General features: G+C 45.5%; 1 protein-coding gene across 11 annotated transcripts in view; it reads left to right on the top strand.

Annotated features, from left to right (window-relative positions):
* Positions 1-14702, top strand: part of MAGI2 (membrane associated guanylate kinase, WW and PDZ domain containing 2) — a 1410398-nt gene that overhangs the window by 1377431 nt on the left and 18265 nt on the right. The window contains exon 23 of one of the 11 annotated variants that reach the window (XM_084787262.1): positions 7653-7806. The exons of 8 other annotated variants lie outside the window; for them this stretch is intronic. In XM_084787262.1, coding sequence (XP_084643388.1) covers positions 7653-7688 — 36 coding nt within the window. In that variant the 3' untranslated portion in view covers positions 7689-7806. Of the gene's footprint in view, positions 1-7652; positions 7807-14702 lie in introns of those variants that run through there. 2 more of the 11 variants (XM_084787265.1, XM_084787255.1) reach the window with 2 other exon arrangements.

The following is a 14702-nucleotide window of genomic DNA, read 5'->3' on the forward strand; positions in this document are numbered from 1 at the left end:
CGGAATGAGGACTCCATGGGCCAGTGACCAGTGGGACTGCCTGTGCTGAATCTGTAGGTTCCGGTGGCTTGCCCATCTAGGCTCCTTCTGACCCGACCGGCTCCCGCAAGAGCTCCTTCCTGGCAGTTGCTGTATTTAGAGGAACTGGGAGCCTGCGCAGTACACAGATGTTAAGAGAAACACGGCGCCACATTCGCCGTCGATGGGATCTTCCGTGGTGCCACTGTACAGGGGTCAGCAAGTCAATATCAGCACATTGTTGTAAAACGTGAGGTGGAAAGCATAGCATTCTTAATGCCTTCTTCAGCCAGTTAGCAAGCACAACTGTGCCCAGAGCCCGATGTGGTCAACCAGTTGTGCAGCCACTATGTTGTATATATGAATGGATGGCCAGAAAGGAAATACCCCCCAGACAGAGCCTGCCCTGGTCCAGAAAGCTGTAGTCTAGGAAAAATAAAACAAAACAAAAAACCATATGGATGAAGGACCTTACAATTAATGACGTCATAAGAGGCAACACAAACATGGATCCCCAGATAAGAACATGATGCCTGGCATGAGAAAGGTTTTAAAGCAAGAATTCCTACCTAGCCCCCCTTCAGTGCCCTATTGTAAAAACTAAACTATTTAAACTGCAACATGCTTTGCTCAAGTTTATATTAAATTCATTCCATCTTAATAGTATGAATAAAAAGGTGTATTATAAGAACTATCATATCTAAGTGAGATATGATAGGGTCTTTTTTTTCCCCCACTTAGGAAGGAAAGGCACACACTCAGTTTATAACAAGGAGCTATGGATGCAGCTGACACCCAGGTAGCTCTCACAGGAGTATGTTTGGAAAAAAAACAACCAAAACACAAGTAAGCCTCAAGCAGGAAGTTCAATATGGGCTACAGAACAGGAGTTCCCTGCAGCTGTGTCTACACACACTGATGGCGTGACGGGTTCATGGTATAGTTAAGGGAAAGGTTATTATTGTAGATATGAGGGGGGTGGCAGCTATAGGCATCTGGAAAAGTCCAGACAGAAAGAGAAAGGAGTAGACTGAACATGACCCCTCAGACTATATCTGGCCCAGGAGAGAAGCAGGAGCAAGGTGGGTCAGGTAAGAGGGAGGAAGAGAGGGAGACAGAAAGAGAAGGAGAGAGCGCATATTGAAAACATCAGGGTTACTGCTCAGATCTAGCCAATGGACAGGGCATTCTCCACAGTTGTATGGAGAGCGGGGACTGACTCTGGCATGAAGTCTGGTGCCCCATATTTGACCACTTCCCCTTGGTGGGGAGTGCTGGTGGCACTCAGAGAAGGGATAAGCAGGCTACCAGGATGAGACTTGATGGCCTGTAACCTTAGGTGGGGGAGGAGGAAATCCCCCTCGGTCACAGAGGGGAGCAGAATAGGGTGAAAGTGGGAGGGAGGGAGGAACGGGTGGATACAAGTGAGAGGGGAACAATTGAGATGTAATCTGAATAAAATAATTAAATGAAAAACAAAAAAAGAAAAGAAAATAGCAGGGTTATGAGGAGACTGAGTCGCTGGGAAAGAGAAGCCGTAAACAGGAGTGGGTTTAGGGGAGGGGAGGAGGTGGGAAGGGGTGGGATGCTAGTGGGGCCTATACCATATAGCAGGTACCTGTGATCCTGAGGGGCCTGAGGAGCAGTGTGTGCTTTGATGTGCTGATGGGCAGCACAGGATATATGTGCCTTCCGCCAGAGGTAAGGGGACTGGCTCCTTCGGGATGAGAGAAACCGGTTTCACAAGTTCCTGAAGAGTGCTGGCTTTTATCTTAACGTCCAGAGGCTCTCCTTCAGTCCAGGTTGAACCCATTTCTGGACATTTTGGAGTGTGGGGAAATAGAGTTTCCTTTGGATCTAACAGTTTTCACCTCCAAATCTAAGCAATGCTAACAATTTTCAGCTGACATAGTTTTCCTTGTTTAGCTTTTTGTAACTTTCATCTTTTTTTTTTTTTGTAACTTTCATCTTTATTTGAGCTTTTCTTGCTCTGCCCAACTCAGAGAGTCAGCACATTTACCTGGCAACAGGAAAGGATACACAGCATTTAGGGAGCCCCAGAAGTGGAGGGAAGATGGCCAGAGACTGCAGAGAAGAAAATCCAGGGGGATATGTTCATGTTCTGTAATTCGTGGTCAGTAGAGTACTTCAGGAAAAAAATTAAGAGAACTCCTTTTTGATGACCTTTGCTTTTACTTATTTTAACAACATACTACATATTGATTATAGACCATTTTAAAGCTAAAAATAATCAAAAGAAGGAAGCTAGTTTTCTTTTTAAATATAACCATTTTGGTTTCTTCTCTGACACTGTTTATATTACTGGTACTAGTCTATGATGTTAAATATACTTCTTTAGATAATTTTTAATGACTAATATTTTATTTTATGCATTTATCACTTGGCAAGTATATTAGACTAATTTTTGTTTGCTTATTTTTCCACTATAATTTTTACAAAAAAATACACTGTGGTCATATCTTCCTATATATAAAACCTTGATTTCTACTTAAGAATAGAAAAATAAAACTTCCAGATTGAAGAATAGGTGTTTTTTTTTTTTCCGAGAAGATGGGAAGAGTCAGGAAGTCACATTCTGGTTGTCATGTGGAGCCACTCTCAGGTGATGGAGAACATTCTTCATTAAAGCATCTTTGCCATTAACCAGACATTTGTGAACTCTGGCAGACGCCATGTGTTCTAATGAGCAGAGCTGAGAGTAAGCACACGTCTGTAGGGCAGGCTGCCGCTAACCCACAGAGCCCCTCACCTGTGCCTCACTGTCCTGGGCTCCCGTGCCTCTCTTTTAACCCAGAGAAATGGATGTGCCTGGGTGTCTGAGACTCACCAATGCCACAGGGCTTCCTTCAAAATTGGAAGTGAGAACACAGACCAACAACAGCATCGTATCTATGCATACGTACAGTTCGGTTTATTTTTATGACTCCTTCCACTTTCTTCAGTTTGCTTTTAAGACGCACTAACACCATTTCTCAAAGAAACAGAGGGCTGCATAATCTCATAACACACTTCCTTGACAGTTTTTAAATGCACAGGCTTTCCAATAACTCAGAGCTTTGGCGCACCTGTGTCGTTTCTTTATTTGGAGGAAACAGGACACTTCTCTGAGAGTAAAGGTTGTCGGAAGGTTTCATTTGCCAATGGCAGAACGGGCCTGTCGCGCAGTGACTATAGCCTCATCCACAGGAACCAAAGCAGACTGGCGCTCAGGAGACTGGCCTCAGAGGCGTCCCCGGGCAGAGCAGAAGCCGGCAGCTCTAGCATCCATCCTGGGGAAGCCCTTGAGTTGTGACTTTAAGGGAAATGAGTGGAGCCATGGTAGTGAGTCACCATCCCTTCTGTTCCTCCTCAGGCCTGTCAGGCCTCCAGGAACCTTTAATCAGTGAGAGACACCTCAAGTTTGTGCGCGTGCAAGGAGGAGGTCTGTATATGCAGCAGCGGCCTCTGGGAAATCCTCAAGTGTTTAGTTGAAATTTGAAATAGATGTGTTTAGAAAGTGCCTTGGCCAAACCGAGATGACTCGTTCATATTCACCCTGTTCTTTTAGAAACCATGTTTCTTCCTTCCTTCCTTCCTTCCTTTCTTTCCCTTCCTCTTCCTTTTTTTTTAACACTGACTTCATCTGAAAAATCTTTGATGTAGAAAGTAGAGACACCCTAAATGAGTCAGACTACTAGCTTAAAAAACATTGGTCCAAAGCAAGGCAATTTGAATAGGACATCCTTACGGCTCAGATAGTTTTATAGCTAAGGGTGAGAACTATCCAAGGGCAAAATCGAGTATGAAAATGTGTTATACAAACACAGTTGTGATAGTTAATAAATATGTAATTGCTAGCAGTGTGGGTTGGGGAAATGTCTTTGGATAGGAAAAATAGAAAATTTGGACATCGTCTTTCTACCTGGTGAATTTCTCTGTTGTGAAAGATTTATTGACCTTTTGCATAAGTATCACACGGCTTTCGTTATCAGCCTCAAAGTATAAAATGGTATTTGAAAAGAGAAATAGCAGCATATTTCATAGGCCAAAGGACCATCCAATCGTAGTGTGAGCATCTCATTGCCAGAAGCACAAGTGTGTGGAAAATTACAGATATAAATTCTGAAGTGCATCGGTGTTCAATGAGATCCTGAGTACTTGGCGGTCTCCTTTTCCCCCTCTGAACTAAATAAGAAAACATTGAGACATCCTTGCAATGCTTGAGGAGAAGCATAGCATTAATAGCTTCACTCCTCCAGCTATGTTCTTAGAGGCTGTCGTCTGGTACAGCCTGGCAAACCACACCCTTGGTACTGGTGGGTTGTTTTTTGTTGTTGTTGTTGTTGTTGTTTTATCAACTTCAAATAGATGCCTTTTGCCCCACCCACGTCTACAAACAGGAGTGGAGAAAGGGTGTAAAAGACTCTGTCCCATGGCCACTAAAACATCATGGAACTGCAACGCTCCCTACAACCATTCGTTACAGGAAAGAGCAGGTTACGGGTGCAAGTACGGAGCCCTTAGCAGAGATTTATGGCAGAAGAGCATCTCTGAGAGGGATGCAGGCAGCACAGCCCCACAGACTTAGCCCAAGGAGGAGTGCTAAGTGAAAACAACAAACAGAGAGCTTCAGCCACAGGCCTTGGCCCTTCCTGCTCTGGGCCAGAAATAAACTGAACCTGCTCTTCTCTGTCTCCACACCTATCTCTGGTTTGCAATGGTCCCTGCCATGGAGAGCCCTGTGTTGGTCAAGCTAGTAATGCAGAGGTGATTATGTGGCCACTTCTCGTCTTTTATCTCATGGGGGTGGGGGATGGGGCGGGGGGGGGTGTCTTTCTTTCAGTCCTTTAAATACAGGTGGCACATCACAAGTCTGGTGGCCAAATCTCGAAGCTTTTGTTTCTTCTTCCATTCGTTCGGTTTTAATTCCCCAGGGTCTCCTGTGTTTGTTGGAAATTCCCTTGCAATAATGTAAGGCCAAGAACAGATTTCTCTTCAGACTCATCCCCAGGTGGATGGAGACTGAGATGAACCACTCTTCCACACCAACCGCTGTAAAGTCTAGCGTGGCTGGCTATAAGCGCTCAATCAGACTCTCAGTGAGGGCACTGAAACTGTGTCTTTTCCAGGCAGTGAGAAATGCTAGCAGTCCCTGGGGAGGGTTAGAGGGGCCAGCAGGGACAGGCTCTTCCCAATATCTGATAAACAAACACCAGAGAGCCCACCCTTGACTTGCCCTGTGATGGCCCTGACTTAGCAGAGGAAGAAAGTGGAGGAGCCGAGGTGGCAGGAGCATAGGGCAAATGACAAGGTCATCACTGGAAAAGTGGCCTTAGACAGCCAGCCTTCTGTTAAGCCGGACCCAGGCTGGGGCCACTCCACCAAGAGGCAAGCCTGCCCATTTCCTCCCCGAGGCAGTTTCCTGCCCCAGGTTCTTAAGACTTCAAAGCTAGACACGTATATTCGGGGAAGGAGAGCCAAGCATCCCCTAATTTTGATAGCCTTTCTAGAAGAACACTATCTGTGAGATGATCTAAGCATCCTGACTGATTGTTCCTTCCTTTTATTTTATTTATTTATTTATTTATTTATTTATTTATTGGTTTTTCAAGATAGGGTTTCCCTGTATAGCCTTGGCTATCCTGGACTCGCTCTGTAGACCAGGCTGGCCTTGAACTTACAGCAATCCACCTACCTCTGCCTCCCCAGTTCTGGGATTAAAGGCGTGCGCCACTACCACCCGGCCGATTGTCCCTTTCTTATTAAGACCAGACACAGATAGCACAAAGGGCATTCCTGCAGCTCTACGTAAGAAATGGTCATTCTCAGACTAGTCACTATCAAATTATTCTCTGGTCATGTGACTTTAGCCTATACAGGCAGGACACAGATCTAAAGGAACCACGTAAATACTTAGCTAGTGATATAGGGTCTTTAAGTTACGTCACATTGCTGATCACTATATTTCATGCCATAAACCAACATGCAGTATGTGACTTCTGAATTATTCAGTCCATATGTGTTTTCACTAAGGATGAACATTTTAATAGCAGATTTATGATATCATCTAAGACCTAATGTGGCTTAATTCTATTAATAAAAACTAATTTAGAAGTCATTATCTTTTTTAATTACAGATTTTGATTTAGATCGTTCCTGCTCTCCAAATCAGAAGATGGCGGCCACCATTATTTCATTGGTCCAAAGCTAACATTGTTCTTTCTTATTAGCACTTTCATAAATTACCTGGTGGGGAAGGTTGATTAAAAATAACCTCCACCAAGCTCCCATGATTTGTCCCATACTTAATCCTATCAGAAATCAGTACAGGCATTTAGCCTCAAATGAAGCTGTTGGCTAATGCCGTCTCCTGATTACAGTGCTCAGCCTGGGGAAGTACATATCAAAAACACCTTCAACAAGAAAGCCAAGCAGCCAGCCTGGAACATCCCAGGAGATCTCTGCTCGCTCCTTTGGCCTGACACAGGGCTCATGACTATCCGTGGTCCTTTCTGGGTCTGCTCTGCTTTGGCATTTCATTCCTAGCTGCTCACTGCTCAACTGTGTGTTCATTTTTCAGTTTCTATAGCTACAAGGCTGCCAGGTCTGGGACACCAGACACCATCTGGTTCTTGACCTTGGCATCGATAGGAAAGACGCAGAGGTGCTGCGTGTCCAGCAGTATAGGTACCATGAGGCTTACATATCAGAACTAGGTATGGGACAAAGGATGGAGATGAGATGGCGTACCTCCCACCCAGCTTGTTGGTCAGCTTGCTGGAATAAGGCTTCAGAGTCCCCTAAATACCCTCCACGAAGGCAGCTGCAGTTCACCAACAAACACACAGAACACTCCCAGACCTTGGTAGCTAACAAGCACGTTGCCATAGTCACTAAAGACCTTCCATTATAGGAAAAGCCAGCTTATTTCACAGTGAAGCCAACGTCTGTCGGTTCTAGACAAACGGTGCTTCCCCTAGCTCTGATTCCAAAGTTGCAGAAGCTGTTGAGCCCGGTGGAAAAGAATAAACAAACAAACAAACAAGGAATGCAGTTGCTGGAGGTGAGCTGACTCTGCAGCTGCCAGGAGAGCCACTGGGGTTTTTCCCTCATACTGTTTGATATGTTAAGAAGGAACAGGAAGCGAGTTTCAGACAGTCACTGACATCACAACCAGAGCCCTTTTCTTTTCAAGAGACCTCAGTTTAGTCTGTGTCTTATGGGATCAAAGAGTCAAAGGGATGATACAGCAGGCAGTCCAGGGAATCGTGAGCAGTTAACTCACTCTTTTATCCATCTAATGCTTATCAATTAAAAAATTAAGGCACTTTGATTTGCTTCCTTGCTCTTTTTTAAGAGAGCCGGAAGAGTTGAAGTTGAAGTTCACCTCTGACTAGTTGAATCTTCGGCTCTCAAAGGAGACAAAGAGAGCTGATCGCACGTATGTGCATAGCCGTAAAATTGTTGACTGCAACACCAAAGGCTCAGGAGGGTACAATCATTATTCAGCTATATTATGCAAAAATGTATCTCTAAGAAAGCATACTAGTCTTTAGACCACTCAGTGTGCAAGTCTATTAAAATGCTCAAAAAACTGCACCCTATTTATTTCTTTTGGTGTCTTCTTTCCCTAGAATGTGAACTCTACAAGGTCAAAAAGAAGGTTTTAAATGAAAGTGCTGTTCTCAGTGGCTAGCACATCCCTCTGCCTCAAGGATGGGAATAATTTCCTCACTGTTTGAGTAAAGGGGCAAATAAATAAAAATTGAAGAAGATCATTATATGGCTGTTGCTCTCTTACATACCGCTGGCTCTTCAAGTTAGATACGTCTTTCCCATGTAAAATGCCCGAGTCTTTCCCTTTCACATTTGACCTTAATTCCCACTTGTATCAAGAGATGGCACTGAGATCCTTTGTAATGTATGGTCCCCTTGACATCGCCACTAATTCAGTGATTATTTCAATGGGAGTTCCTATTTGCCACCTGTTTCACAGAGAAAGACAGAGACAGAGACAGAGACAGAGACAGAGACAGACAGACAGACACAGACAGAGACAGAGACAGACAGACAGACACAGACAGAGACAGAGAGGAGAGAGACAGAAACAGAGACAGAGATCACAGTGGCACACTGCTTTATTTATTCATTTATACTGTGTTTATCTATCTCATAGATAATCAAAATCAAAATTTTTGTCAAGGGAGAAGATTAGTTACGTCTCATTCTATTCCCATACCAATCAGTCTTCTACGATGCTATGATAACAACAAGACACAAATAAAAACTCTGCTATAATTCTATAACCAAATCAAACACGATGGGACTAGAGAGATGGCTCAGCACTTAGGAAACATACACTGTTCTTACAGAGGACCCAAGTTCAATCCCCAGCTCTCTTGTTAAGCAACCACAACCTCTTGTAACTCCCGTTCCCCTGCCCTCCGAAGACGCTGACACCCAGATGTATCGACCCATACACATAATTTTAAAATAACAAATCTTTAATTTACCAAAAACAAAAAACAAACAAAAAAGATTAAACATGGCTTTTGGCCAAGAAGATGGTTCCTGGGTAAAGGCACTTATATTATAGCTAAGCCTAGCAACCAAAGTCCAATACCCAGGACTACATAGCCGAAAGGGACACTGGCCCCCTTGGTCATCTTCTGACCTCCACATGCATGCCATGGCCATGCCAGGTCCGCACACGTGCACACGCACATTTCTCTGTAGATACATACTATTAAAAGCAGCAATATTTCCACTTAGAGATAACTGATAACACACCTATGAAAAGAGAAAATGCCCTTGGAAGTTTGGGTCCTGAAATGGGAACATTAATAGAACTATAAATTTGGGAGAGAAAAATCACACTATTTTAACGGTAGTTTCCCATAAAATAATAGAATAGAGATATCTCCCATAATAGAGATGCACTACAGCAAATCCCATACCTTCTCCCATTACCTTCACTCAAGCTACCCTGGCAAGATGAAAAGATTAGAAGAATTAGCTTGAGCTTGAAAGGGATGAGAAAGATTTATATGTAAGTAACTGCCGTGATGGATTCACTGTGTGCATGGTTCCTGAATTTGCTTCCAGTTAAGAGTTTAGGAAAAAAATAAGCTTAATAAAACTAATAATTATATCAAAAATACATTCCCTTAACTTTTTGAGGCTCAGACCTCAAATGTTTAAAACTATTTCCTTTGGCATGCTGTGGACACATTTCCTGTGACCCAGGGAAGACGTTGCCAAAAATATAAAAATGGATTGATCTTCACTCATCCTGAACAAAAAACAACGTGACCGTGAAGACATTGGCCACATAGCCGTTAAAAATTCCTTTGACTTACTTGACTCATTCAGGCTTAAATGCTAAAAAGGGGGAAAGGTACTGACAGGCCATCCTCCGAGACACCCTGTATCCAGAATCCAGCTTTGTCAGTAATTTCGAGTGGATATCAGCAGAGATGGCAGTCGATATTTCCACCCCCAGAGATCGAGAGGCCTGCAACATCCTACTGAGACTTTCTCTTGCCCACTGAAGCCAATCTGCAGTTCCAGAGAGCTCGCCACGCTATGCAGATGTCTCCCAGCCCAAATTCCTCACTGAACAACAGGGCCATTGAGCACACTGCGAGACAGTCTACAGTCTTTTATAGCAATTCCAGTGTTGAAAACACATTCCAAGTAATCGTCTTAATAGTTGAGCCTTTCCTCAGAAAGCGATATAAATAAGGAAAAGTCCTTGCTCTGTATTTATATAAAGCTTTTCTCTAAGTGTTTCCTACAAGACAATTTTATAAAGTACGGTGGGGGAGCAGTTAACACTTAGCAGTTAAGAAAGGAAAACCCGGAGAGATGGAATGCTTCGCCCAAAAGTCTCGCAGGTAGTAAGCAATAGACCGTGAACTTGAACCCAACTTCCAGCCTCAGAGGATGCTGTTCTTTCCACCTCATTGTGCCCTGCTGGTCTGGCTTAAAAGCTTGCTTTGAGGGATGCTGGTATCCTAGCACTCTGTCTGTGATGAGGTACAGCGGACGCCCCGGATCTCACTCTGGCAATCGTGTCAGACAGCTCCGCTGTGCATAAGCAGAGATTCCCAGTTTTCATACTTTGCACATAGCTGACTCATGTGGGGTAATTCCATGAGACAGAGCCCAGACTGAGGCCTTTAGAGAGCCTCTAGGGGAATTGGACTTTTTTTTTTTTTTATAACCACCAGTAACAATTGTGGCCTAATTGTGCCTTAGTGACTGTGTGCCAGGCACCCCACAGGATGCCTTAACCTCTTGAGTTCAGTGGGAGCTCAGAACAACTCAAAGAGGTGCAAGCTATCAGCCCTTCCATATTGCTAAGGAAAGAACTGTGTAGAAGTGTTTGGTGACCTGTACCATTGGGGAAGATGATCGGGGAGCAGAACCTGTGTCATTTGGATTCAAAGTCCAAACATTTAATCGCTGAGCTACAACCACAGTAGAGGCCCATGCCTTCCTGAGCAGCCTATGAGAGGTACAGAATTCAAGCACACTATGGGCTTTAACAGAGAATTTTGACTTACAGGGCAGTAACCAACTTGCCTTGGCTCTGGGCCTCAAAGGTAGCCTGAGGGGATCCTAAACTCCTGTCCCTCCTGCCTCTACCTCACGTATGTCTGAATGACTGAAAAGAGATGCCATTTTACTACTTTAAAACTATCATATTGTTCCTCTTTGAGTAATTCATCAAGCTTGGGAGTGCAGCCTAAGAGCAGAGACCGCAGCCACTGGGCACTACAGCAAAGGCCGTGTGACGAAAGCTTATTCTTTAGGGTCAACCTTCCTCCCATAGAGGAAGAAACAATATTGTACTATCTGGGGTCAGAAAGAAAGAAAAGTCTGTAACCCTTGTCTCCAAATTGAATCTTCCTTTGTCCTTTAAAAACGGCCCCTGATTGAGCTGGTCGTGGTGACGGATGCCTGTGGCCCAGCACTTTGGAGGTAGATGCCAGAGGATGAGGATTTCAGGACCACCTCTGGCTGCACAGCAAGCACAAAGCCAACTAGGCTACATGGGGCCATGTTTTAGAAAGGGAAGAAAAGATATTGCCTCTAGTAAAAGATCTGTCCCACTTGCCCTTCCTTTTCCACTGGTCCCCACAGCACTATAGTCTCTGGTCTATGGGAGTCTTTGTTTCCTGGGTGCCTGATCCCAGCTTCACCCAAGATAGCTCTCTGAGTAGCTGTGGGAGGGACAAGAAAGCTTACTTAAAGAAAATGTATTATAGGACCTCCCCCCAAGGACCAGCAGGCTATGGGGCCTGTAGGCTCTGATCTCTACCCACCAGCTGCCTCTCAAAGTGCCAGCTTCCCTGGTTGATAAGAGCCAGGCTGAGCAAGCTGACCACAGGTCAAGCAGAAACAGAGCCTGTCACTGTGCTGCTGCGCTCTCCTGCAAGGCTCTGAGTCAGCATTCTTGGTGGGCTTGTCACTGGTCAGAGCTCTAAGTGAAGCGCATGGCTTCAGACAAGAAGCACACATGGTCTTGGGCACTGAAACAAAAGCAATCTGAGCCAGCTTCCTCTCTTCCCCCTTCAACACACCCCCAGCAGTATCCAGGCTGCCAGCTGTGACACCCATCTGTGACCCAGAGAAAACTATGAGCCGTCTGCAAGCTACAAGCGGCCCACTTTGTATGTGCAAGGGAGGCAACAACTTATTCTGAGCCTTGGAAATAACCTAGGACCCTTGCACAGACAACTTAACAAAAGACCTCTAATGCCTCCCCAAGTTAGAGTCTCTCTCTCTCTCTCTCTCTCTCTCTCTCTCTCTCTCTCTCTCTCTCTCGTTCAAGACAGGGTTTCTCTGTGTAGCCTTGGCTGTCCTGGACTCGCTTTGTAGACTAGGCTGGCCTCGAACTCGGAGATCCACCTGCCTCCGCTTCCTGAGTGCTGGGATTAAAGGCGTGCGCCACCACGCCCAGCCATGGTGCAAAACTGGGAATCTCCCACCAAGAGAACCCAGTGAGGTGACATGGCCAACACAGGCAAATTGAAAGACAGCTGTGTGACTGAAAGTCACCAGGGGTCACCCAGCTGCTTTCTAGCCCATTCCTTCACTTAGTCTCTGCTCTGAGCATAGAGTAGAAAAGGCTAAAAGTCCTGCTCGCTTACAGCATGGCCCAGGGGTAAGTCCCTTATCCTCCCATCTTATTCATTTGGAAAACATATACAAAAACAAAACAAAACCGGTCCCCATCCACCAGCCCCAGGGGAGCATCCCAGTGTGTCTCCAGAATGCTCTAGCCAAAGCAGTCTATTTGCATCAACCATTAGTGTTGATGTGCCTTCCCTGGTCAAGTCTATATTAGAGCAGCAGTGGGGCTGGAAGCTGGCCTCTCAGTGGCTCTAGTCACACACTGACGGGAGAATTCATCTCTCGATGCACAGAGCAGTACCAGCAGGTCACTTAGAGGCGTGCCCCTCGGAACCCCAGACTCACAAGGCAAGTTTGAAGCCGCAACAGAGCAGTGGGGTGGAGAACTCCCCAGAGGTGAGGCAGAAGAACCACCAATGCCTTAGATAACCATCCGCTGGGTCCCACAGGCCTTGAGGCTGAGCAGCAATGAGCGGAGGCCGTTGCCCCTGGAAACCCCTCACATTTGTCAAGCAATTTCTCCAGCTCATTTGTTTCCGGCACCTCCGAATTCCTCTGGCATAATCACCATACCTTTTGTCAACATAAAGTGATTGTTTAAACGACTCCATCAGATCATGCCACGGGCAGCCATTTCCATTTATTATGATTTATTACCTGTTTGGCACCAAAGTGCCGGCCACATCCAACAGAAGACACACATTGAAATGTTTTTTTCCTTTCTGCTCCAAAGGGCCACAAAATAACAGCAACCCGCTGGAGGAAAAAGGAAAGATTATCCACGCTGCCTGCCGAGGGTCAGTGACTGAGGACGGCTAGAGAGGGAGCTTTTAATTTTCCAGTTGACAAAGAACAGAATTCCCTCTATTGCAACTGGTCCTTCGGTTGACCTAGAACACGCAGTAGTGTGATTAAAGAGAGGGGACTCCTGGCTTTCACCAAGTCAGGAAGACATTTGCCATGGCTGCGTGAAAGCATGAAAGGCAGGAATCCACTGTTAACATTCTTTTGTCTCCTGAACTGACCCAACCACACTGGCATTTTAGGGTCTGAATAAATGGCTATTTAAGTGAGTCAGAGTGACTCAACCACTTAGTTTTCCCACTAATAATAAAATCCACAGTTTAGGATCTGAGGTCGGCGGCCGGGGGTCAGGGTTCTTTTGACTCCTCGGGAAATAGCCCGTGTCAAGCTATTTTTGTGTGGGTTGTGATGTGCGTGTGGAGACCTGCATGTGTAAGAGGGAGAGGGCGTGTGTGTGTGTGTGTGTGTGTGTGTGTGTGTGTGTGTGTGTGTGTGCGTGCGCATGCGTGTGGAAGGAGGAAGTCAATAGGGGGTATCTTTCCTCAGCCCCTCTCCACTTTTGTGGCGTTTTTGTTTTGGATTGAACGGCTTGACTTTGCTTTGGTTTTTCGAGACAGGGTTTCTCTTCATAGTCTTTGGCTGTCCCGGTCTCAGTTTGTAGACCAGGCTGTCCTCGAACTCAGAGATCTGCCTGCCTTTGCCTTCCCAAGTACTGGGGTTACAGGCGTGTACCACTGCGCCTGGCAACTTTTGTTTTATTTTGTACAATTTACTGATGTGTTTATGTGTTGGCTTATGTGTACCACACGCATGCCAGAGCCAATGGAGACCAGACGAGGGCATCAGAAGCCCTGGAGCTGGAATTACAGGTAGTCGTGAGCCACCAGAAATGGGTGCAGGGAACCCATCCTGGGTCCTCTGCAAGGACAATGAGCATTCAGAACCTCAGAGACATTTCTCCAGCCCTCCACCTTTAACATCTCACGGAAGCTCATCAACTAAGCTGTAGGGACCTCCCTGCCTCCAGCCGAGAGGTCACATCATTGTTAAGTCTCTCCCTGTGGTGTCGCAAGTGAAAGAAAGGAAAAGCTAGGTGCTAGCTGCAGAGTCTGAGCCAGCTGGAAAAGTCTCAGGAATGTATCGACTGGAGTAATAGACTCTGAGTTGCTTGTTAGAACAGCAGCTAATTGACTAATGTAAGTTCTTTCAAAATCTCATGTGTGAATATTAGAATCATTTGTATAACTTACAAAGCACAGAGCACGCACGGGCAGCGCTCCCCAGTGAGAGATGAGACAGAGGAGGCATGGTTTCCACCATCCTGACTGATGTATCCTCTGAATGTTTTCTTGGTACTGCCGACTCCGCTATTACAGCAGGACTTGTGCTGAGTTAAGAAACCCACTAAGTAGAACAGCGTGCTCTCTTTGGGGTTTTGAAGCTAAAAACTGGCCAGCGAAGACTTTCTCATTCTCCATAGACGTCTGTGGAGACCTCTCACTTCAGTGCCCCGGGCAGAGCACTGATCTCAACCGTCCTCTCTTTCCTTGGCTTCAGGTCAACTGTCACTACTGCTCACAGGGTGCTCTGACCACTACCAAGTCTTTCAGGATACAATTAATGGCTTACGTTTTAATAGCATTGTGAACTGCTGGGAAACTTTCTCAAACACAGATTCTAGATCAGGAGGCCAGAGGCCTGACAGTGAGGAGGCTGCAGGTCTGTATTTCATGCAAGTG

The sequence above is a fragment of the Acomys minous genome (genome assembly GCF_964271855.1).
Source record: "Acomys minous genome assembly, chromosome: 6".
NCBI lineage: Eukaryota > Metazoa > Chordata > Mammalia > Rodentia > Muridae > Acomys > Acomys minous.